The following is a 24,820-nucleotide window of genomic DNA, read 5'->3' on the forward strand; positions in this document are numbered from 1 at the left end:
AATAATAAAGGGCCCAGAATAAATTCCTGCGAGATGCCAGAGGAGAGGAAGAAGAAATGGGATGTGAACTCAATAAAACAGATGCTTCCGGATCGGTTGGGGAGGTAAGAGGCAAGTTATAAAACAATTTATATAGTAACCCTTTGAAACGAGAGATTGGACAGAAATAACATATCTTGTGATTTATAGTATTAAAGGCTTTAGCAGAGTCAGTGTAAATAGTATGTACTTCCTGCTAAGAATTTAGACATTAGACCACGGAGTTGGTAGAGTCGAGCAGGTTGGAAGCAGTGGACCAAAGTGGGCGGACAACCAGTCGCTGACAAGATTTTGAAACAGGACGAGAAGAGTGAAATCGGACGGTAATTTTCAGCAAGAATGCGATCACCAATTTTGTGAATGGGTATGATAAGAACCTTTTTCCATAGGCCAGGAAAATGGTTCTCTTCGGGGCTCTTGTTGAAAATAATGAAGTGGATGGGAGATGGAACTGGCCAGTTTTAAGGGAGTCATCCCGTGTGTCGCATCCGAGAAATCGATTTTTTTTTGCATCAATTGCATCTAGATACAGTGTAGAATATATGGGCAAAGTGATTTTTTAATATTCGTGGTGGTTCGGAAATTATAGTGTACGTGATAAGTCACATGCCAGATTTATGTCGATCGCCGCAATAAAGCGCGTATTTATCGGTCCGAATGACTTCGCTAAAAGGACAAGAATTGAAGCCAAAGCTGTACATGTGTTTCTTGAAGAAACCTAAGATTTATTGACTAGGTACAACAGATTAATGGTCAGCTAAGGTTTTATGGCTAAAAATCGCGCGTTTTTCTCGAAACTGCATGTTGAAAATCGGCTGCCACCATAGCCCAAAATCTATCCAATGAAATTTTTTGAAATTTTCACGACTTATTCAGAACATATTTCTACGTCCGCAAACTAGGATAATTGCGATTAATTCAGTAGTTTTTTTTATTCATTGAAGAAGTCATGAAAAAACACCAAAATTCACAAAAAAAGTTTAACAAGGCACAAAAAATTTAGTTTTTAATATTTTTTAATAATCCTAGTTTGCGGACTGTAGTTAAGTCTGTACGTTAAAATGCCGTTCACTTTTTTCTTTAAGATGATCGCAGCGCCCTCTAGCGCGGCAGCAGGAAAACACCTTTTTTTTGAAGATGGGAGTATGAATTGCTCCGTATTTCAATAACGAACTATGCGATCGGACTGGCAAAATTACTATGAACGCTCAAGATATTAATAAATTTGTGGTGAAAAATTCGTATTTGTACCTTTATCTAGTTCTTCACAAAAAAATTCTAAAAAAAAAACCAAAAAACGACCTTCACACGAGATGATCCCTTTAAGCAAAAATAGGTTTGGAAGACCGTCTTAATCAGAGCCGACAGTAGCGTTAAGCTTATCAGTGAGGTACTCGACAAGGAGTGGGGTAAAAAGGGGAATGATAGATGTGGGGCAGGCCACATTCGGTAACGAGAAGGAAGAGAAGGGAGGAGAGGGAACATGAAAAGTAGCAGCAGAGTAAATTGCAAGATAGTTGTTGGGGAGTTAGCAGAGGAGTCAGAGAATTTAATGGAAGCAGGAGATAGCTGGGCTGGGCTACAGGAATCGCGAATGTGGGACCAGAAAGGTTTGAGGTTTCTGCGCTCCAGGGAGTCTTCAACACTCGCACTGGATTTGACCGAGGAACACAGAGTTTTGAGAAGAACGAAGGTAGTATACAGAGGTTCCAGACATGGTAAGAGCGCAAGGTCTTAGGAGTAACAGGGAAGACAATCTCATAAAATGGTAGAGAAGGTATTGAGTGCTTGGTCACATGTAAATAGAGAGAAGAGGGGAGCCCGGTTGGTTGTCGTCAGGGCTGAGTTCAGACCTTCGAAATTTTCCTTACGAAATTTAAAATTGGCTGTTTTGCGCACGACAGAGGAGTGAAGTCGGGAGATCTGAGCATTAAACTCATCAGGAGCAATGTAAGAGCGGGCATGAAGGGGGAATTGGGAAAGGTTAGAGAAGGCAAAACAAAGAGTGCGATTCAAGTGATTACTGGAAAGGTTTAAATCGAAACTAATTACTGGTCAAAGTTGAAATTCCCATTTATAAACTTCCGATCAACAAATACAAATGTGTGTTACAACTACAAGAGTAAAGTAGGAATAGATTAACGACTGCTTTCGCGCATTCTCGTCACCATTAAAGTAGTTTGACATATTCGTCAGATTTGGAAGGGATGTGTGTGTGTTGTGGAGGAGAAGCTACAGCTTCTGAGCACTCAGCCCGTGTTGGCCCATTGTACTCGCCACCCCCGTCTAACGGAATATTCCGGATTCGTTAACATATCACAGGATTTTGAAGGGATACATTGACAAAGGTTCGCATTTACTATAGTCAAGAAATTGAACATACCCCGGGAGGGAATTCGAATAAAAACCACATGATATCCTGACCATCATATAAAAATAACGATGTCATGAACTCCATATTTTGAATTATGAAACGTCTCATGTCACATGCAGCGATAACCCTTTGAAATGTTACTCGGTGGTTTCGAAACTTGTGTTTTTTGCTCATAATCTGACAATTTATATTTTTCAATAATGTTATCAGAGAGTTCAAATTGTTAAACCTCATATTACTGTACTATCGCATTACAACATAGCTATAAATTTTGAGACACATGAAGGGCAGGGTTCTAGTTCAGAAGGATTTTCTGAACTTCCTCATTCCTTCCACCAAAGGGAACATTATAGATTTGAAAAAAAATTGGAATGTCTCATTAATAATCTTGTCAGAAGTTGCTCACAACGCCTAGTTAACCGGTAATCTTGCCTGGAGCTGATAATACAGTACTGAGTATTCTACTGATAAAAATGTGGCGTGTTCTGAGTTACATCATGAGATAAGAATTTATTTTCCCAGCTCAATTTCCTAGTGACTAAGATCAAGGCATATCAGCACAACAAAAAGTAAAAAGATAGACGCATGTGTGTATGAAATTGTCGAATATGCGTAAAATGCTTATCTGAAGAAGTCGGCAGACGGCTGCTGTCGCTTCTTTTTGTTGCGTGGGTGAGATAAGAATTTGTGTCTGATTAGGGCATGAAATTAATTAAGATTATGATTAGCTTGTAGTTTTTTGTATGTACATGGATTCTCGCAGTATCTTCCCAGGAAATTGAATTGACTTTGATTACTATGAGTTCTATTTCGGGAGAGATCACCACTGAATGAAGCATGCAAAAAAGCTGATAATGATTTTCAATGTTACAAACGCATTTCGTTGTTAGTAAAATGCGGAAACTGTTTCTTGTTTTTCACTTCACGTTGCCACGAAGTAGAAAATTCTCAATTATTCACATTTCATCGACGTATTGGCTTTCATTTCATTTTCAAACACCAGTATCGGGGCCAAGCTTCCGAAATATCACACACCATTTTGATTCAATTCAGCGTTTCCACTAGACAGCCTTCCATAATAATCTAAGTAGCGGACTTCGAACGTATTCAGAGTATACCTATACCCATAAATGCACATTGGACTGGATAACGTTCGCACTGGATATGTACTTGCTAGTGGCCAGCAGAATGGTATGGGGTACTCGGCAACTATTTCAAACGACAATATAATATGCAGAATTGCATAAGTGCACAAATAATCCATGAAAATAATGCAATGTGCTTCTGCGATTAAATAATAATTTTTGTTGTGGTGTGCAAAAATATGTTGTCATTGAGAGCGGTATTGGAAATTGCGAAAAACCACGTGCATGTTGCAGTATTTTTGTGGTACAGAATAAAAATAAGATGGTCTCTGATAAGCTTATGCGTAAAATAGATTACACATTGGACGCGCTTTGATTTCATGCCTTCCAAGTCAATGGTAATGAACGCGTTAGAAATCCAAAAAGACCAAACCAAGGAAACGTTTTCAAGAGAATGAGTCGAAATAGAGAGACCTTCCTTTGATTTCCTCTCATACATGGTATTCGACATTTTATGCCAAATAAGCTATTTTATATCCGTGGAGAATGGTTTTTGAATGCAAAAAACTCGCTGACCGCTAAAAGTTGCGTCACAACATTGGAATTGCAGGCAAACACCAAACACTTCCCTTCTGCCACTGGGTAAATAAAGGTGGCTACTACGTCGCAAAAGGTCGCCATAAGGCCAGGGGGACCATAGAGATGGACTGATGAGACCAAGATTGTCGCAAACCCAAAGAAGTTTCCAAGAAAACAGTTACAGCAGGAATGATTTCGGGATCTTAGACTGTTTTATGGCATGGATTGCTCTTTGATGATGATCTATAACTCGACTGCATTGACCGTGGGTCTGCAAAAGTGAAGCGCTTCATCCCCCTATTTATCCTACTCCACGGTTCAACGGGGGTTCTGACAAATCTGATACAATGTTGGGTGGTAATAGCTCTTTGATAAAGACGGAGTTAAGTTCTATAGGATGGGGGCTGAGAAAATCGTTGGAAGTACCACACCTACAAATTCCTCGTCCAGGGATTAGCAGGATTTAGATGCAGAGAAATTCGAGATTGTCATCTAGATGGATTACCCCCCTTTGTATATTGATTTACTGGTCACATTGTCTACCTATGTTTGTACGGATCAAGTTTAAGATAGTTCAATGTATTAGAATCGTTACATTTGGTTTGATTTGAAAATATAAGAATATGGGTCAGATGTCAATAGGCGAGTTGATAATCTGTTGTAGCAGAAGGGCCGTAGGTAGATAACTCTCGGGTTATACAAGATCCTGGAATAGGTTTTCCCATTGCTAAATGCCGCAGTTTAGTTGAAATTCTTAACAGTTTTTGGAGCACATAGTGCAGAATTTTCAGGTTTGGGGTGTTGTTTCGAGTGAAACTTTAAGGAATGGATTTGGAATATGCAGGCGTACATCTCTGGATATTCATTATTCGATTGGAAAGTTAGCCTAACGTCCAGCGTAACTAAAGGTCATATCAATTGATCTATCATTACAGTCAGGTTCGTTTTCAAATTCTGTATGACTATCAAACTTTGCCCAATATGTGCCCGGAGTTGTTCGCACTACATTGTTATGCACATCACTGATATGGGAGGGAGCATGAGCGTATGAAAGCAATCGGAGAAGGGTAAATATTACTTACCGCTTAGTGCGCTAAAGGTGTGTGGCGCCTTCAGGAAAATATCAGGCGAGTGGCGGGAATGGTCCCGATGTGCACCCGGGGCACGTCATGTTCTATTGTTACGATTTTACTCAGAGCGGAGGAGCCTGGAAGACTCAATGAAAATCAACATAAATCTTCGGAATATCGCCGGGGAATGTAAAATTTGACAAACTGGTGCGTGGTGAACTCTCCAATCAAAAGGATTCAGGCGGAACTTGGGAAAACGAAGCACGCGAGTAGGGCGCTAAGAACAGAAGGCATGGCTTAAAGCGCAGTCCACGAAGTAATGCTTTGCGGCGGTCCCATGGGGAAGGAAGAATAAAAAAGTGGGAATGGTTTTAGTGGGTGAGAATGCCACACATTGCTGCAGAAATGTCTAGACAATGAATCAATTTTAAGAAGACGTTGTTTTCCACAAAAGCATGCAAGAATGACCAATGAGTGAAGTGTAGACAATACTGGTTCTTTTCAACGCTGAAGCTGTGATCCGAAAGAAATTTATACCACTAGAGTTTGTCGCTAGGTGGGCAATCTAATAGTCCTCCAGCCACGCCCCATCCATGTGTTCATGACTTTCAGCAAAGAACAAATTGATGCTCTAATTCCATTACAGGCCCGTCCTAAATATCTTGCACTCTCAATGTAATAGGTCCGTATGCCGAATTCATCCTCCTACGGTACTTTAATCACTGTTTTCGCTTCTTGCTAGAGATGACTGCATACATTGCCTAAGTCATCCTTGAAGTTTAGCGTATCATCATCTAAAGATCGATTTTGCGAAGACATTAACTTCTTGATAGTATTGATTTGCTCTCCATTTGGTCCGATCCAACAGCAAGTTGTTGTGAACTTAGGATCCCTCACTTATCCTAAACAATTGTTTTTCTCGTAATTGGCAACAAGCCCTCCATTGCTTCGTCCACTAGATCCATTCATAACCATAAATGAATAGTACTTTCACTTTCATTTGTTCATAATTCCACATTCTCAGTGTGCTTCACAACAACTATCGCTAGGCATTGTGCAAAAACTAATCGAAGTTGCCTCTCGCCATTCGACGGGAAACATTCTCTGCCCTCAAATGTGCATATGAGTCGAGCGGGCATATGTAGTTTAGGCAATCAACTTGACAGCTTTTTTGTTCTTTCTTATTAACCTCAAAGCACAATTGCTTGTAGTAGATCTGCCTGCTACTTCGTAAGGCTTTCTTAACAAGGTTGAATGCCGACCCTACAATGGGATCGAAGAGGACTGTCGGCATTGATGCATAGCATTGGATTGAAGCACAATGTCTGTGAGATGGGGGGTTAAGAGTACATTCAAAGTTTTCCCTGCTTGTCGCAAGAGGTGACCAAAAGAGGTAGAACTTTGTCAGCTAGCAACTTGCAAATTTTGAAATTTTACTGCTACTTAAACGACTTTTGGCTGTCGAAAACGTATTATGATTGATTTCTAGAAAGGCGCAGGATCCTCGACAATGGTATCGAGGATCTTTAGAGTGATCCATTTTTTCAACTCGAGCGAGAATTCCAACGGTATAAGCATTCTGGAGATTACTCCTTCCCTTCTTCTACCAATGTGGTTTTGTACTCTGGAAAGTCGGCTAGCGAATGACGGCATGACGCGCAAGGAATCTGACGTAATATGGGCCGTGTTTGCTACTGCGCTGGTCAGGGACACGGAAGATGCCGCACAACGCGATGATTTTAGAAATACCACAGCACGAAAGTACTTGCATGTGGGCAAATTTCCGATGGGCCTGTAAAGGACTTTAATGATTGACTCTTCATTCACGATGACGAGCAGCTGAAGAGGTGGAAAGAAGACTTCAGAAGGGGATGATCGTTAAGATTCCAATGAAAGACACCCGTTTTGAGCGCGGTATTTGGAGGGGCATCTGCGTGCTCCCTGCCGTCGCAAAGATAATAGCTCAAATAATCCTGGAATGCATCATAAGCATTTCGAAGGCTTGATCGCTGCTGGTTTTTGATCCGGATCCTTCTGCATTGATCACATCGTCACCCCACGAATTTTTTTGGAATAGTGCGCGGATTTTAGATCTTCGCTTCACCTGGTCTTCATTGATTTCGAGAAAACCATCATCGACATTATTTCTTCTTGTTATCGGTGTCATTATTCATGCTGCCTTGTTCGAATGGCGTGGAAGTTCAATGGACAATGACATTTCTCTTCAAGTACCGCAATTATGCTGAAGAAATCTGTTTGTTCTCTCACCAGGTCATGGATTTTGGCTTGATTGTTCTGGATTCGGAAAAAGACAAATAGTTAGTATGAAGATTAACAACAACAAACCCTCCCTATTTGCATTAATGGGCGAAGCATCGAAGGCATCGAATAATTTGTATATCTAGGAAGTGTGGATTCTGCCAACGGTGGCACAGAACTGGATGTTGCCCGGCGCATTAACGGTGCTAGGTCCGCTTTCGCTACCTTGTCCAAAACCTAAAATGCAGCTACCTTAACACAGATCAAATTGACTAGCATGGAACGCTAGTATTCTTTCTGTGACGTTGCATGAGAGTAGACATGGAAAGTTATTCCCACTGTCACCCGGCAGCCACTTGTCTGCCTCGTATCATCGGAATATCCCCGCCTGATACTATTTCAAACAAAGAACTTGGCACGTAGGCCTGCCATCCGTATGCGAGGTGGAATTGGCAGTGAATGGGTCACATACTAAGTAGGAGCGATAATTACAATGCATTGGAATTCTCTCTCCTAAGACGGAGAACGAGTGTGTCGTTCCAAAGCATGTAGCGCAGAACAGTAGAAAAGGAATGTGAGCATCTTGAAACGTCCTGAGAGAGCTGAAGCCCATTTCGGGTAACTGAGAGTGATGGTGTCTAGGTGTGGTTGACGGGGCTATATACCACCAAGGGGAAAATGGTAACCATATATGCAATGCACCGGTTGCTCCTTGCAATTATGGCTATTACAAACGGCATTGGACATGTTGAACTTACTGTGAAGATCCTGGTATTCTTCTTCCAGTAATCGGTGGTTTGGCTTTCCCCTATGGCATTTGGAAGTCCTTTCCATGCTATACTAGTAGTATACATTCCTGCTGTGCCACAAACACGGCCAATGCTTCCAAGAGTGCCTTCGAGTGTCGCTTCTGTTTCTGTTTCCAAATACGGTTTGCGAACATTAAGACTATCCTTAAATGACCTTCTAGTGGTATTGAGATAATCCTAAATATATAATAAACTCTGTATTCGAGAGTATTTTTTCAAGATGGATCGTAAAATTCAATAAACGTGGGAATATTGTGATATTCTATGAGGTTATGATAAGAATACTCCCGGAAAACAGAATGTTGCTCTCAAATTATTCTGTAAAAAGAAGCTGCGTCCTTAAGTAGTCGAATCTCCGTGTTAAACTGTACTTTCTACTATGGATCGAAAGACTGTTGTCATCTATTCGCATAGAAGCTGATTATTAAGGTTGGACTCAAGTCGGTTGATGTTGTATTCTCGCAAACAAAGCGTGCCCTTGAGTTCCACGATGTAATAACTCAGTGGTTTGGACTTAGACCCCAAGCGTCGTAGTGAAGGGCGATAAATCAATGTTCTGATAAACATCTGGAGCCAATTAAGGATGGATCGTTCATCTATATGTGATTTATTGGATGTTAAATCATTCCCAGGACATTGATTTCACGGACTCTATCAACTTAGTGGGATCGTTCACTTTTTCATAACTCATTTTGCTCGGAATTGCGTTTTGAAAAACGAAACAATTATATTGATATGTAGGTTTTTATATGTAACTCAACTTACCTAGGAACGCAAACAGAATGGAATAACCCATAATGCCTTAACACATGTATCAGTTCAGGCGCCGTCCGACATGCTCCCATTATACTGAACATTGCCAGCGCTGTATTCCAGAATATGAGAAGACCGCGGAGCTCAAATCTGAAAGAATAGAAAAAAAAATAATTAATAATAACGTTAATTTAAAATAAAAAAAAAATATATATTAAATCAGCCAACTGTCCTGTTTAGTAACTCTAGCATTGAGGGATTGATTTTTAAAATTCAATCCTATTGACGAAATTCCAAATGCCAAATTTATGTCACTTCTATTTATACAGAAATAAACAAGAAGAACAAACAAGAAACAAGAAAAACAAAAATGCTGCATTGAAAACAGAAAAAGGATCTCATAAAATCGTTCTCAGTCCTAATAAATTGACTGCATACAATAAATTAAGTTTAGTTGATAACCCGAAAAGAAAGAACCGATATGCATCCAGATAAGAGAAGATGAAAATAGGATAGGGAACAGGAAAACCGCCTATAAAAAAACTAAAACCTGAAGCACTGAAATAACTCAGGAATAATTGTTACCATATGTCTCACAATTGAATGTACAAACATAGATAAAAAGGATCCCTTGCACATTCCAACGATGCTCTCCATAGCACTAGCGAAGAGACGGAGGATTTTCTGAGAAGGATAATGTTGAAAACTACTCGTATTATCTCGTCTTGCGTTGGATAATTTTCATTTCACCACAATATTGACCGAGCATTTCTTTAGAGACATTTGTGACGATCGAAATTGGTACGGTCACTTATGTTGAATAATTTATTTAAAGGATATTTCACAAGTAATGCGGTCAGCCTCTCTTGTAGAAATACTTTTCTAATATCCATATTCAACACCGTAGATCTGTTTTGACGTTATCCTGACAGTTTATTTTAGCATAACTCAATATTTCAAAAAATTAGATAATTAGCTAGCACTGTTTTGTTTCCGGTTAAAAATCTATGCAGGAAATAATAGATACATAACAGTTAAAACAATTGTGGCGTGCTTCAAGCTAAACAGCTTCCCGGAATAATCAAAACATTATAATAATAATAATCGTTGGCGCAACAATCCATGTTGGATTAGGGCCTTGAAGTGTGTTAGAGCACTTCATTGAAGGCCGTAACGGTACACTAGGAGGCAATGTGGTCAGCATTGCGCTCGCCCGAGATTATTACCCTGATTTGACTCAGGTACTCATTCACAGCTGAGTCGACTGGTGTCCGACGTCAAATCACGATAAAAAGTTATGCTTGCGCCTCATATAAATAAAAACTTAATTCCTGGAAATCTCAAAACGTTTTTCATATAATTTTATGCTCATTTCAATCATTATCGAACATTTTATCAAGAAGTTTTTTCCATAGAAAACGCTAACTGGGGGCGAATACCAGTAAAGCAAATACGAGTCAGTTCAGTTCATTTGAATCTTTAAGCGCATTAGATGACAACGAATCATTTCTTGGCGGTGCTTACAATGCCATTTATTGTACTCAACTGTTTTTTCCAAGCTCACATCACATAAGCAGGTATTGATGACAATGCCAGTCACTTTTAGATATTTTATCCGATTAATTTTTAGGCATTGTTTACAAGCCAACACGAAGAAGAAAAGGTGAAAATATTCCAGCGATACCGTATTGATTTGTTTAACACGATGATTGTGGGAGTGCGAATTTAGTGATGGGAGGAGGAAAAGTTTGGAAGAAATCCTATATTTATGTTTTCCAATAATGTTCACCGTAATTACGAAGAAAAATTAGTAATGGCATACTTTTATGATTGATGAAATTGTGGATTCTAGGAGGCAGAATATAGAAGGACGAACAGGAATTATGCTATTTTGGTGAATAAAGGGGAGTGGGAGAATCGTAAAAAGTACAGGCCTAACCCAAGTTGACGTACATGCGTTTTCCAGGCATATCGTAACTATTGAGGGAGTGTGTGGCGATTCGCATCCCACGTGTTAAAGTAGGCAAATGTTTAACACCAGAAGCATATGAGGATTAAGTTGTTTTCACGTATTCGCGGAAAAACAGAAACCATAGGCTGAAGGGTGTAGTATGTAGCAGAAGTCGTCCTATACTCTTAGGTGAATTGTTGAAGAGAAATGGAGCGTTAACTATCTTACACTACGGAAAGGTGTGGCTGTTGAAGTGTAATCTGAAACCTGAAGCACTAATTCACATGGTGAACCTGAACGTGATTTGACTAGGGTACTAAATTATCATGATTTATTGCACAACAGCATCGACCTAAACTCTTTTTCTGCAGACTGACTCTGGAATTTCTTACCAAACCGTCTTTTTACGTTGCATGACGATTACAAACAGAAACCTAAGTTCGAAATGATATTTTCTTGATAACGCTACATGTTTTAGTAATTTGACAGTTCTGGCCTTCCTATCAAATCTGCTAATGATTTCCTCATTCATCTATTTCTGTCCTTCATTCTACGATGCCACTGATTGATTTCAACGTGCCACAGATTCTACATAATGGAACCGATGGACTATAATCTAATGGCTATACAGACTTTGCCTAGTGTAGCATATTTTGAGATACATAACAGGAGCCACTGTGAAAAAAGAGCGTCTCCTTACCTCATAGCTTCAGAGTCAACAAGGACATTACTCCCCTATCCTTCGGTTAAAGGGGTTCATATTCACTACCTGTAACTTATGCTTGTTCGCTTTCTTTTCACGTCTGCTGAAAAAATCGTGAGAACCAAGTGGGTGTCACCTAGGCCATTGTTGCCGATGCAATGTAATGGATCTCAGCTCTCTCCAGGTCTTTCCTAAAAGCATACATTCCTTCTCTACTGTTCTACGCCATGTGTTCCTAGGGCGACCGACTACTTTGGTATATGGATTCCTTTGAGTGACATTATCAACAATGAATTCGTTGCCGCCAAAATGATCCAAAGAGTGTTGATTTGGAGGATTCAGGGCGAGGCCCAGCCTGCTCTTTTTCGATTAAGCTTTCGAGATATGGTTTAATGCGTTGCAGGATAACTTTAGCTATTATCAGCAAGGAGCACGCAAATACCTCTTCAATTATCTCACTCTAGACTCCTTCCCTTCTTCGGAGTCTTGACGATCATTCCCTCCTTCCACTCAATGGGAAAGTTATCAGTTTTCTCGAATTTACGGATGAAGAAGCAGCTGTATAGGGACTACCGAAGATGCGGTGAAGTTCCGCGGAGAAACCGTCAAGCCCAGCGGTCTTGTCCTGCTTGAACGGATTGATGGACGGAATGTTTTCCCTTTTATTTGGAGGAGTATTCCGTATCCTGTTAAAAACCGTGGCGAAATGTTCTCCTTATCTCCTAAGTTGCTCATCGTCGTGGATGAGGAGTCTACCGTTAACGTTCGGTAGCGTAATCGTGTTATTTGTAGCAGCTGGTACTTTCCTGATTAGCGCAATAGTGACTCCTCTTTTGTCATTTTTCTACGGTACCGATATCACGTTCGTCCCCACCAGCAGCCGTAATAATATTCTTCAGTTCACTACGCTCCTCGATCCACTTCCATAACCGGACAATTAGCTTTATCTTATGGCGCTCTCTCAGACGTGGGTAAGAACTTCATTTTCACCGGAGACAGAAGCATTTTTGATTAATACTCTTCGGCGAACTGTTCAAGATTTTTGCCGTCCGATCCCACTGTTGAACGACAGCCTGGTCTCGCGAACCGTGTTGAGCTTCATGGGTCGAAGCTCCATCTCTGCGGATGCGATACGCAAGCGAATTCAACTCCTAAATCTACTGAGTGTTGGCATAAATGACATTTGAGACAAAACCACAATTCTGATGAAGACCATAGTTACTATCCCGAAAAGGTTAGAAAATAACCATCCTGGAAAAAAAATTGGGTGTACCAGGAAAAATAAACGTTGCAATAATCAAGTTGGCTGATTGACAACCTCTTGATCTCGTTGTCCTAGGTTCGTGCAATCGAAAACTGCAGAAAGGAGTATCTAGCTCACAAAAAATCGATATATACACCATACACCGGGTACGCCCTTAATTAAAAAAACAACTGCTTTTCTCTCTGAAAAGGTGTATTAAATATAAATGGGACTATTTTTTAAGGTTTTGTCTGTCTGTCGGAAAGTCCTAAACCGACTATCACGAAATTTGGTGAGAACATGTGGTCTGTGTCTATGTCCGTTTACATACAGCGAGTGGTGCCATTTTGTGTTGAGTTTAAAGGGGGCTCCTCATACATGCAAAAGGGGCGTGTACATTTTTTTTTCACAGAATATGGTTGTGTAAGGTATCAACACAAAGGGCTCAATTAGTATTTTTCGAAACTGGTCTTATTTTTAGATACTGGGTGAAACATAGGGGAAATAGGGCTTAAAATGCGTGCCACAAAAAGTGAAACAGATCTCGTTGGGATAATATAGGACATAATTCTGAAAGCAATCCGATATTATTAACAAAGTTACAGAAGGTCAAACGTTTACATTTCAGATAAATTTATGGCACACTAAGAAGTGAATCATCATATAAAGTGAACTTATATGAACGGTTCCATGGGGACGTTTTAACTTGGTTTTTTTGGCTTTTTTTTAGTTATTTGCATATCAGTGTCAATTACTCGAGTAAAACATATGTGTGTATACGTATGTGCTAATGAAGCTTGTGGGTAGTAACCAATATAATAGACATGTGTTGACCTGGTTGCAAGCGGTTTTTAATTTACGTACATAACATATGTATGTATGCGTTTCTGCACGGAGTAAAGTAGAAATGCCTGAAGATGCGTTATATCAATTTAGATGCGCACATAGATATGTTTGCATCGCCACGCGGTAATAGACAAGGATTGTTTGCAGTATTTACGTTGTTGATATGTATGTCCATATTTGTATCTTGGAGTTGTTTAGAAATTATTCTATTTATTATATTTTATTTACAAAAGTGTTTTGTTTTTCTACATGCTCTTCTGCCAAGGAAATGCATTTTTCCCGTCGTCAAATCGCTTTCCTCTGAGCGCTTATTTTAGTGATAGGATATGCTAAGGTTTCCAAACCAAAGGAATTCAGATTCTGTTTCGTTACGATGACTACTTTAGGCCTTCCATTCTATTGAAAAAGAATCGTACTTCTGACGAATTTTGTCTTTCTTTATCGTCGAAATGCCAATTTCTTGGCATCCAGCATTTCGTAGTAATACTGTTGATTAATAGTGCGTCGATCATTTAGAAAGTCGAGATAAATAACAAATTTCCGATAAAAAAAAGCAGTTGCCGAATTTCCAAGTCATCTGTCACAATTTTTTGGACACTTGTGCAGCTAGGTACTTTTCAACGGAAACCAAAATGAAGTTTACATTTGACAATATGCTCTGTGAATTTCAAAATGATAAAAATTTTGAATCGGTAACGCTGCGCTGCCAATCGTCACTTAGTGAAATAGGCCAAAATTTCCGTAAAATTTAAAAAACAAAATAGTGGTTTCGATGAATGCAGTCTACCACATGATAAAAGGAACCTTCTCCGAAAATTGGCAATTCGAAAACTATGCGACCTCATTCGCGAGTTACAGAAAAACAACTTCAAAAGTGCTACGACATTGGAGGAAAATGTCACAACATCCACGGGCGGATAGTTTCACTGTAGAGCACAGTATTGTGGCTAGTGAAGTTTCATAGTCGCCCGGTCAGAACGAAATCATTCATTTCTGAAAATAACCAGGAAAACATCCCGCCTTTGCGGAAAAACGTCCTATAAAAATCTTAAATTTTTGGCATTCTGTTCAACAGTATGTCTATAGGTCTAATACGAAGTTTAAAACTAGCGACAAACATACAACTGTCCAGCATGGTAGCGGGAATTAGTTAACTTGGGGGCTTTAAAGCGGCCTGAGTGAGTAGATTGGTATTTATTGCAAGAATATAAAAAGGAATTATGCTTTAATGTGTTGTGCCTTAAAAAAGTTCGAATTTCATTGGTTTTTAATTAGAATGCGTTAATTTTTGCTGTTTGGTAATGGTTTCGATGGTACTTGGTTGTGTTCGTTTCCTTGCTTTCCTTGTGCGATCTGCATTTCGTGGAAATAAATGTTTTGATGTTTTCATTGCTTCCTCTGAGACATTCTCAGATAATCGTTCTTCAAACTTCTCTCTCCTAGAACAATTTTTCGCAGTGTATAAACAATATTGGTGGTCACATTACACGATATACATAGTCTTGACACAAAATACAACAACAACAGAGGTGAAAATCTTTTCGTTTTGCTTGAACCTAATTTTTTCCCTTCCGGCAACATTGAAAAAGGAGGTTTTATTGTTGTACGGCACTAAAAGGGAATCCCTCGTTGACAATAGTTCGACGGGGTGTGGTCTAAGGCGAAAACTCACTGAGGAAGAGGACAACTGGTCCTCGAAATATCGGTATATGAGATATGAAAGAAAAACATTGTAAGGGAAAATACTTTTTTAAGGTTGCGAGTAGTAAGTGGGAGACTCTCCCAATACGTTCTGTGTGTTAGAGGGAGATAGCACGATGGAGCTTTTAAGCTTTCAGCTATCTCGCTTGGGTGAGGGCTTTTGGCTTTTTGTATTACAATCGGTTAGCCTGTCACACGCATTTTTCTTGGGAATGGTTATAGTGATTGATATCAAATCAATTATACAGTGAGTTACATCATTCTACGTCGAATACATGCAAAAGGGAGTGTACATTTTTTTTACACCAAATATAGTCATCTAGGGTATCAAATGAAAGGTCCCGTTTATTACTTTCCGAACTCGTCCTTAGTTTTGGCATTCGTTGAAAAGGTGGAGAGTGCGGGGATCGATAGTAATCATTTCTTTCACGGACCCGTTCTGAGAAACTACCCAACCCAAAAATCTGAAAAAAATCAAGAGGCTACCACTGTATGATGCTTATGCTCCGAAATACCCTCCATACTGATATTTGTTCAAATAAAGTCAATAATAGTATTTTACTATAATTTAGTAGTTGACTGCAAAACCCCCTTAAGCTGATCCTAGATTCACGAAACGCAGCAACGTAGGGTATAACATAGAGCATGATCCTACCAAGTTTTTCTTTCCTGGATAATTCCGCTAGTGTATTTCGATAGTCGTTGGTTATAAAAATGAAAACCGCATTTGACATTTACTTATTTTCAAAGTAACTTATTGTGATTCGTCTAGAAGCTTGGCTTTAAACTATTAAGTTAATCCATTTGATTAATTTTCAATTTAATTAGTTTCGTTAAAGAGATCAATATAAAATTGCTCATAAAATTAATACTTGATGTTCAGCAATCAAGCAACGCTGTAAACAGATAATCGAATTAAACTATCACAACCTCATTGCTATAACTCTTGACCTGCAAAAATAACGTTCACGTCACATCGAATGTTCCCACCGTGCGTTCCACGGGGCATATATTTGGTCCAAATCTCGCAAAATCTCGGGTTCATAAAACATCTGATGATGAGAATGAAAACAGATGTCACACGTTGAATTTACAGATAAACGCTGCAAAAATTACTATGCGTCAGGCATCACGCGACTAACGTTCACATAACACAGCAATCTGTAGCGCGCAAAAAATTGCATTCATTGCAAGCGTGAGGAGAAAGAGGAAACTTCTAACTTTCGCGATACTACTAAGTGATAAGATCTAATCGGAACTATATAGTGGGCATAGTGCATGGCGTTCTCGATCCACTCGAGTGATTTGACAACTTGTAAATGATTAGACATACGAGTTGTGCTGAAATTGGAAATAATGAGATGATGTGAGTTACATGACTCATGGAGAAATTATAGGAATTGAGATTATTATTGGAATGATTAATGCAGTAAAGCAAATGGTTACTATCCAGACCTTAATCATGATTGAATTCACACATCAAATACTCCAACTAGCCCGTGAAAGGCACTGAGACTTTGGCATAAACTATTAATTTTAGTATTCTACTATTAATTTTAAGTTAAATACAATTTTTGCACTTTCAATTCAAAAGTATATTTTTAATTAAGGTCTCACCATGAGCATTTCTGGTTGCCCATTTATGACAGTTTATGAGAATGGGGCGAAGCACTGCGTTTGGCACTGGATGAAAATCCCCAGAATTTCATAGAGGTAGATTTCCATGAAAAGTATCTGGTCGCCCAACTGCTAGCGTTGCTAAGCGTAACAGATAGCATTGGTAAGTTAATCTTTTCCGAAGTAATTTGCATGGGATAGGCGAACAGATATACAATCATCCGTTTAAATGCATTTGCTGAACTATGCAACAGAAATTAAAGCCAAAATAATGATGAAAATGCAACTGATTTAGTCACTAGTCAATTTTGACATGATTGTCCTAATCCCTAAGGAAGGAGTCTAGTCTATAAATTTTGTTTTGTGTAAAACAAAACCTTATTAGAATTGATTCGATGTCTGTCACACCTGATTTATTCAAAAACGGCTGTATCGATTGTCACGAAATTTGATGAGAACGTGTGGTTCCTTTACATATAGCAAGTAGCGTCCTTTTGCGTTAAGTTTAAGGGAGAAAGGGGGGAGGGGCTCCCATACATGCGAAAGGCGGGTGTAAATTTTTTGTTCATAGAATATAGCCACGTGGGGTATTAAATGAAAGGGTTCAATTAGTACATTTCGAAAGTGGTCATATATTTGATATTTGCTGAAACATAGGGGAATGACGACTCGAAATACGACCCTCCAAAAGGGTAACGGTGTAACAGGGTTCAAAATGTTCGCTCTCAGAACCTATCCAACCGAAAAATCTGAAAAAAAAAAAACAGTGGTGTATCTAAACGAATTTTAGCCCAAAATACACTTCGCCTTTAAAACGAAACCAATTCGAGGCCACTGTGTTGAGAAATGTTGACCCAGAAGAATCTCTGGTGAAAAATGTCGATCCAATTTTCTGCCAAGTGCCCTATCCTGTTGTTAAGGTTTCACAAGTGATTTCGCGAGTTTCCAAATTGCCATTCTTCTGTGATCGAAGATCTTATGAAAATCGAGAATGCAATTCGTGACAATCGTAGATTGAAGTTGGATGAAATTTTTTGCGAAGTTTCTGTAAGTGTTCAAAATCTTTGCTGTATGAAGCACCATAAAAACTCTTGGTTGTCGAAAACTAACTGTGAGTTTGGTTCCAAATTAGCTGGCAAAACAATAAAAGTTGAATGCAGTTTTCCAGAATTTTTGGAGCGCTACAAATTCCAAGGTAATCATTTTCCCTATTTAGTGGTTAGTTGAGATGAAACATAGGCCCGGGAAAAGCATCAATATTGACATCATATTTTTTTCTCCTTCCGCCAAATAATTTAAAATCACAAATTTCAGCCAAAAAAATCATGGCATCCGTATTTTGAGATCATAAGGGCATAATTTTCGCTATCTGACTTAGAGGGAAGGCACGAACGCAGCAAAATACTGTGAAACCCTATGGAAACTGAAAAGGCTGATTTGGAATAAAAAGAGGAGTGTGCTAGGAAAACGAGTGTGTCTGCTGCATACCAGACCTCACACGTTTCGAATTAACCCTACCCTCTCTCTGCATTCCTCCACCTTTTCACTTCCCAGAGTGGAAAAATATTTTGAAGCTATATGAAATCTAGGCCTCAAAATACATCCCATTCCGATATCTGCACAAATAAAGCTAATAATAGTATATTACCATGTTTTGGAAATTTACCGGAAAGACCCCCTTAAGTTCATCCTAGGAGTACAAAATTTGGCATCAGCATGGATGATAATATAGGACATTTCTGAAAAGTTTGAAAATAATCCGACTATTATTAACAAAGTTATAGAAGGTCAAAGTTTCGCATTTCAGGTAAATTTATGGCACCCAAGGCATGTATGACGTCATCATCATACAAAGTGAACTTAAATGAACGGCGAGGGGACGAACTCAGTATTTAAGTCGTTGATTTGTATGTACATAAGTATATCTTGGGGTTGTGTAAAACAAAACCTTATTAAATCGTTTCTTTGTCTGTCTGTCTGTCACATGCACTCCTTTCTAAGACGGCTAAGCCAAATCAAACGAAATTTAGTGGACATATGGGAGGCAACTATGGAACCTCATGCATATAGTGAGTGACCTAAATTGTCGTGGAATTTTAAGGGATAGATACATACAAAGGGGGGAAGTAACTTTTTGCCTCTAATGTAGAGGCAGAGTTTAGTTTCTATGTAAATTATGAGATGGATGATTGAGGGTTGAAAATGTGCAAATTAAAGTGAGGCAGGACTCATTTTCGGGAGCTTCACAACCCAACAATCGGAAAGAAATTGCGATGTCTTTTCAAATAAACTTACTAATCGTATATTACCAACTTTTTTAAAATGACTGAAAAGCCCTCCTTAAGTTCATCGCAGGAGCAGCAGCATAGAGTAATGTTGCGCATAATATAGCCAAGATTCCTGAAAATCCAGTTATTATATTTCTTGTAAATTTACTGTATGTCATAATTAATCTTCAAGTGAAATTAAAAGTCCCATATATGAAGAAGCTACTTATTCCCAGCCCTTTTTTAAGGTTTTGTGTGAAACAAAACCTTATTAGAATCGATACGGTGTCTGTCTGTCTGTCCGTCTGTCTGTCTGTCTGTCTGTCACACCCGATTTATTCGGAAACGACTGGACCGATTGTCACGAAAATTGGTGAGAGTATGTAATCTGGTGATCCCTTTACATGCAGTAAGTGGCGCCATCTTGTGTTAAGTTTAAGGGGGGGCTCCCCATACATGTGAATGGAGGGTGCAATTTTTTTTTTCACAGAATGTAGCCATGTAGGGTATCAAATGAAAGGTCTCAATTAGTACTTTTCGAATCTGATTCAATATTTGATATTAGATGAAACATAGGGGAGTGAGGGTTCAAAATATGACCCACAAAAAGTGTAACAGGTCTCGTTCTCCGAACCTATCCAACCGAAAAATCTGAAAAAAATCACAGTGGTGCGTCTCTACGAAATCTAGGGCTCAAAATATATCCGGTTCCGATATCGGCACAAATAAAGTTAATAATAGTATATTTCCACATTTTAGAAATTTACCCGGCACCCCCCTTATGTTCATCCCAGAAGTACAAAATTTGGCATGCGTGTAATGAAGAACATAATGCACAGTTTGGTCAAATTTGAAGAAAATCCAATCATTATTAACAAAGTTGTAGGGGGTGAAACTTTACAATTTTTTGTGAATTTCGTGCACTCTACAACCTGCATGACGTCATCATCACATATCAATTCGTCAATACCACAACGAAATGAGTTCTTATGAATTGGGTCGCAGAGAATTATTTTGTTTTAGTTTTTTAGTTATTTGTCAGCCAGACATGTGTGCATGTAGGTATATAATATATGCGTGCTAATGAACTTTGCGGGTAGTGCCTAATTCAAATAGATATAAGAAGTAAATCGGAAATATGGGTACGATCAATTTATATACGTGCATATATGTGTACAGTATTCGGTAATAGGCAGTTTGTTTGTTCAGTTTGTTTGTTTAGGGTGAGGGTAATATCTATGGCTGTAATATGTACGTATGTCTCGTAGTTTGGAAAAATATGAAGGATTATGTTGAATTTGTAGCTATATACGGACAGAAAAATGTGCGTTGAAGTTTCTCACATAAGATGAACACAAAACCTTTATATCCGAAGCGCGAGCTTCCGGTATTCCGACTTGTTGCCTCTTGTTTCGGTGAACTTTTTCATTACACGTGAGGGATTGAAGTGTTCAAAGGAGCCCCCCCTAGCTTTCCCTTCTAGGAAGAGTCACGCCCACCGCTTTCATCAGCTATGAAAATCTTGTATATAAAAAGTGAAAGTGAAAAATAGCAAACAAATAAACCCCTCAAGAGCGGAAGGGGAAGGGGGGAGGAGGGGAATTGCAGTATATTTATAAAGTACAGTAATGTGCTACTAACTTTATTTGAGCAGATATTGAGATGGGGAGCACTTTGAGGATTTGATGTTGTATACAGGGACCACCATAATTTTTCGGATTTTTCGTTTGCGTACTGTCTGAGAACCGGCCTTTGAAATAAAAGTCCATTGTCTAACCTCCCCACTATCTCAACCAATTTATTACTAATGTCAAAAATAAAAACCTGTATGGGAAGGTACTAATCGAGACCCCTCAATAGATTCCGAACATGATCTTAAACTCTAAATAGACGGATGTCAATCCCAGCATGCGTGAAATTCACAGTTCCTACCAAATTTCATGTCAATAGATATAACCGTTTCTCAGAAAAGGGCGTGTAACGGAAGTACAAACACAAAAACAAAGAGAGGGAACTGATTTTAATAAGACTGTCTTTTCCATAAAACCTTAAAAATTAACAAGGCTGTAAAGTAAGGTAGCTTGTTAATCAACCAAAACCAAAGAATACTTTTATGAAAGAATATTCTCGAATATCAACGAGGAATTTCGCATGAAATTATTAATTTATTCATTAAATTGTTGAGTTTTTCCAGAAAGCGGATTAAGAGCAGGATTATGGAAAATCTGTAGATTTAATGATTATAATTGCCTGATTAAAAATTCCCTGAAACGCAGTTATCTTTTTCATATGGAATATTATTAAAATAAAAGATATATAACATACGTGATTATGATACAATAAATTGTACGTTCTAGAATTTTCATGTGTATTTCCAGAAGATTCTGGTATGGTTTCGTCTCTACAACATTCATAAAAGCATTTATAACTATTATATGACGGTTACCTTACGGGAAATTTTCCATATAAACATGATCACATTACATTGCTAAAATGATTTTAAATTTAATATGTCTTTTAAAAATCTTCCATTTCAAATAAACCGGTTTGACGGTATGACGGGGTGGACCGAAGTTCATACCACCACATCGTATGTTCATACTTGTTTGTCTGAAGATAGGTATGGCCAAATGAATGGAACAGATATTTGAAATGCTTTTTAATAAAATCGATGAAAAATAAATAAAAATAATTATGCTAATGAAAGTAGCAAATTCTTAGGTACGATTTATTTACTAGTGAAAACAGATGTACCGGAGAGATCGTATTGTCATTGATATGGAAGGCAATAAACATGGCGTGTGTTAAACCTTTTATTCCGTAATAAATCGGTTCAATGGCCGATTGTTTTTATGAGAGAGATTTTTGCAAGCACTTAAGAAGTACAAGAAAGTATTTATTGTATTCTAGAGGGTGGCTCTTCATTTAAATCATCTTTAATCCTTTAAAAATGTTAACAAAGAGTTGATATATTGATATTTCTACACAAATAGTCACTTTCATTACCAAAAGCAGAAACCGATTAGAAACAAACACGGAGGGGCCATCTAAACATAAATAGGAGCGAAAGTAAATTGCAGTAGTTATGTATGATAAAAGAGTCTTCACATGGTCCGGATTTGCATAAATAAAACGCCTAATTAGAGAGGTTTTTCTCCAGATGGTTTATCTTTGATGATGATAGATTATAAAAGAGCTTTATATTTGGACATTATTACACCTGGGAAACTAAACTATTTGCATTTTTTCCTGCTGCTGATTAATGTGCCTATATAGCATATTTGGTTCATAATTCGTAAAAATATAAATTCCTCCGTTAATAATCTATCTAGGAAGTTACATTTTATATTTCAAGTCAACTTGCATATATTATGCCACCAGTTTGGAAAACATGTTTTTAAAGGTGAATATCCACCAAATGAAGATGCTTTTATTATTATTGGTTGCCATAAACCCCTATGTGAGACGTAGCCCATCATCCAATCAATTTTCTAGCTCCCCAAGGACTTTCCGAGAAACTTACACTCTTACTCCACTTCTCTGTCCATATTTTGGTAAAAAAAAGTTTATAAACAAATATCGAGAACTGCATTTCTATTTTAAGCGATGAAAAACGAAGGATGCGGATATTTATTTGTTCTGTATATAGGCTTGATCAGTTGGTAAAACCGGTCTGAAGTGGTGAAAATGTAAACAAACGTTACTGACCTTTGGAAGAATTCCAAACAACACGGAAGTTGCCAACTTTGTTGGTGGAAACATATTTTAATATAATCGCCGTAGGGGTTTAAAAACATAAGAAAGCATGTAGTCAAACCAGATAAATTGAAAATATGCACCCCCGCTGACAGTTAAAAATTTCTCAGAAGTTGCTTATTCAGGCAGACTGATGCGTTTGAGTCATAGGTGATTATTTCAATGCTTTTGACATATTAAATTTCGAATTAATTCTGTACATGTAGGCTTTATACAATATAAAATAAGTCAAGACTTGTGGAAAGTTTTTCAGCGCTAGAAGCTTCCATGGTTTTGGTTTTTCATTTTATCAGAGCTGCGGTCATCTTGGCACCCTCGCTCGCACACTGCTTGCCGCATTTGGATTTTTCAACTCCTGATTTCCATGGCAGTTTTGTTTATTGAATTTACGCCAAATGGTCGACCCACTTTTTGCTTTAGCACTTTGGGAGTTTCCGCTTATTTCAAGAGCTTATGACTGGCATCAACTATAAAAGTGTACTTAGATAATACTTTTCTTACAAGTGAATGCATTATTTTATCAGCTTTGTATTTATTGGTATTTTGTCCAAAAAGTTCGCGATAAAATATGAATTGTAGAGCTCACCTAAGATCCCTTGCGAAGAAAATTCGCCACTGCTCCTCAGATACCGAGAGAAATTACTAGAAGCAGGAACAGCATAGGGATAGCTTCTGAGCACTCAGACCGTAGTGGTCCATTGTATTTGACTTCCCCATCTAACGAAATATGCCAGATACGTTTATATATCGTAGGGTTTCCATTAGTGGATGTGATGCTACCTACTGCAACTGCCTCATGAATTCCGCTTCTTCATTACAGAATGCACACATATCATCTTGAAGAATTCCTATTTTGAATATATATTGTGCCCAGCTAGTGAATTATGGCCAATCAGAATATCCACAATAGTCCTTCTGCTTTTCGACAGGATAAACTTTGCAATATGGTTGTTTGGTTCTCAGAGGGACAGTTTGGTTTGTCTAGTAGCATTAAGGCTCTCTGCCATCTGTCATTATGGGACGCTTATTCCCAGCTTTTGATAGCAGCCTTAGTCAATGCTATTAACACTCCAATTGCTGGTTCTTTAGGGTCGCTCTAGCTTACGTTTGAGGATAACATAATATCTTCTATCATACAGATTCGAGAATCAGAAGGCATTACAAAAACTATATTCAGTTCTCCCAATGCCCTGTCACCCCCTATCTCCCATGACCGTTGTTTTCCCTTAGATGTAAACCAATTAGTCTATGAGCTGTTTTTATTGCAGTGCTTTGAATATATACAGCGACTCACAAACTTGATCACCCTCGGATTAGTTACACTTTTTATTATTTAATGTTGTAGCTTTAACGTGGGTCTACAAATAGCATTACTTAGTGTTCGAACTTTTATTATCAATATATTCCTGAGTTAAGGCAGAATAACGGTATATTAATTTGGGATTGTGTGATAAATGGTTGTGTGATCAATTTTGTGAGTTTCTTGCGTGAAGTAATGGCGGGTGGCTAACAGCTTTATTAAAACTGTCAAATTAAATATGTTTAATAAATATAAAAGTAAGGGGAGGACGAACAAATAAATTAAGGTGCTTGTTATCATCAGTTTTTTTTGGGTAGGGTAGGTGAATGCATTTATGCACACAGTGTTGGACTCCCGGTTCGGTACGTCGTCGGACTACCAACTAAACGTCCCCATCACCAGAGAGCTAGCATGGAACCGTTTGTCATATTACTTCGGCTTAACTCCCGAATTCGCCAACCTTGCGGA

At 38.4% G+C, this 24,820-nt stretch overlaps 1 protein-coding gene across 1 annotated transcript in view; it reads right to left on the bottom strand.

The window, feature by feature from the left end:
• LOC119647793 (elongation of very long chain fatty acids protein 6) overlaps window positions 1–24,820 on the bottom strand; it is a 94,823-nt gene that overhangs the window by 8,466 nt on the left and 61,537 nt on the right. The window contains exon 2 of the mRNA XM_038048995.1: window positions 8,981–9,118. Within this exon, the coding sequence (XP_037904923.1) occupies window positions 8,981–9,118 (138 nt within the window). The remainder of the gene's footprint in view (window positions 1–8,980; window positions 9,119–24,820) is intronic.

The sequence above is a fragment of the Hermetia illucens genome, chromosome 2 (assembly GCF_905115235.1).
Source record: "Hermetia illucens chromosome 2, iHerIll2.2.curated.20191125, whole genome shotgun sequence".
Lineage (NCBI taxonomy): Eukaryota > Metazoa > Arthropoda > Insecta > Diptera > Stratiomyidae > Hermetia > Hermetia illucens.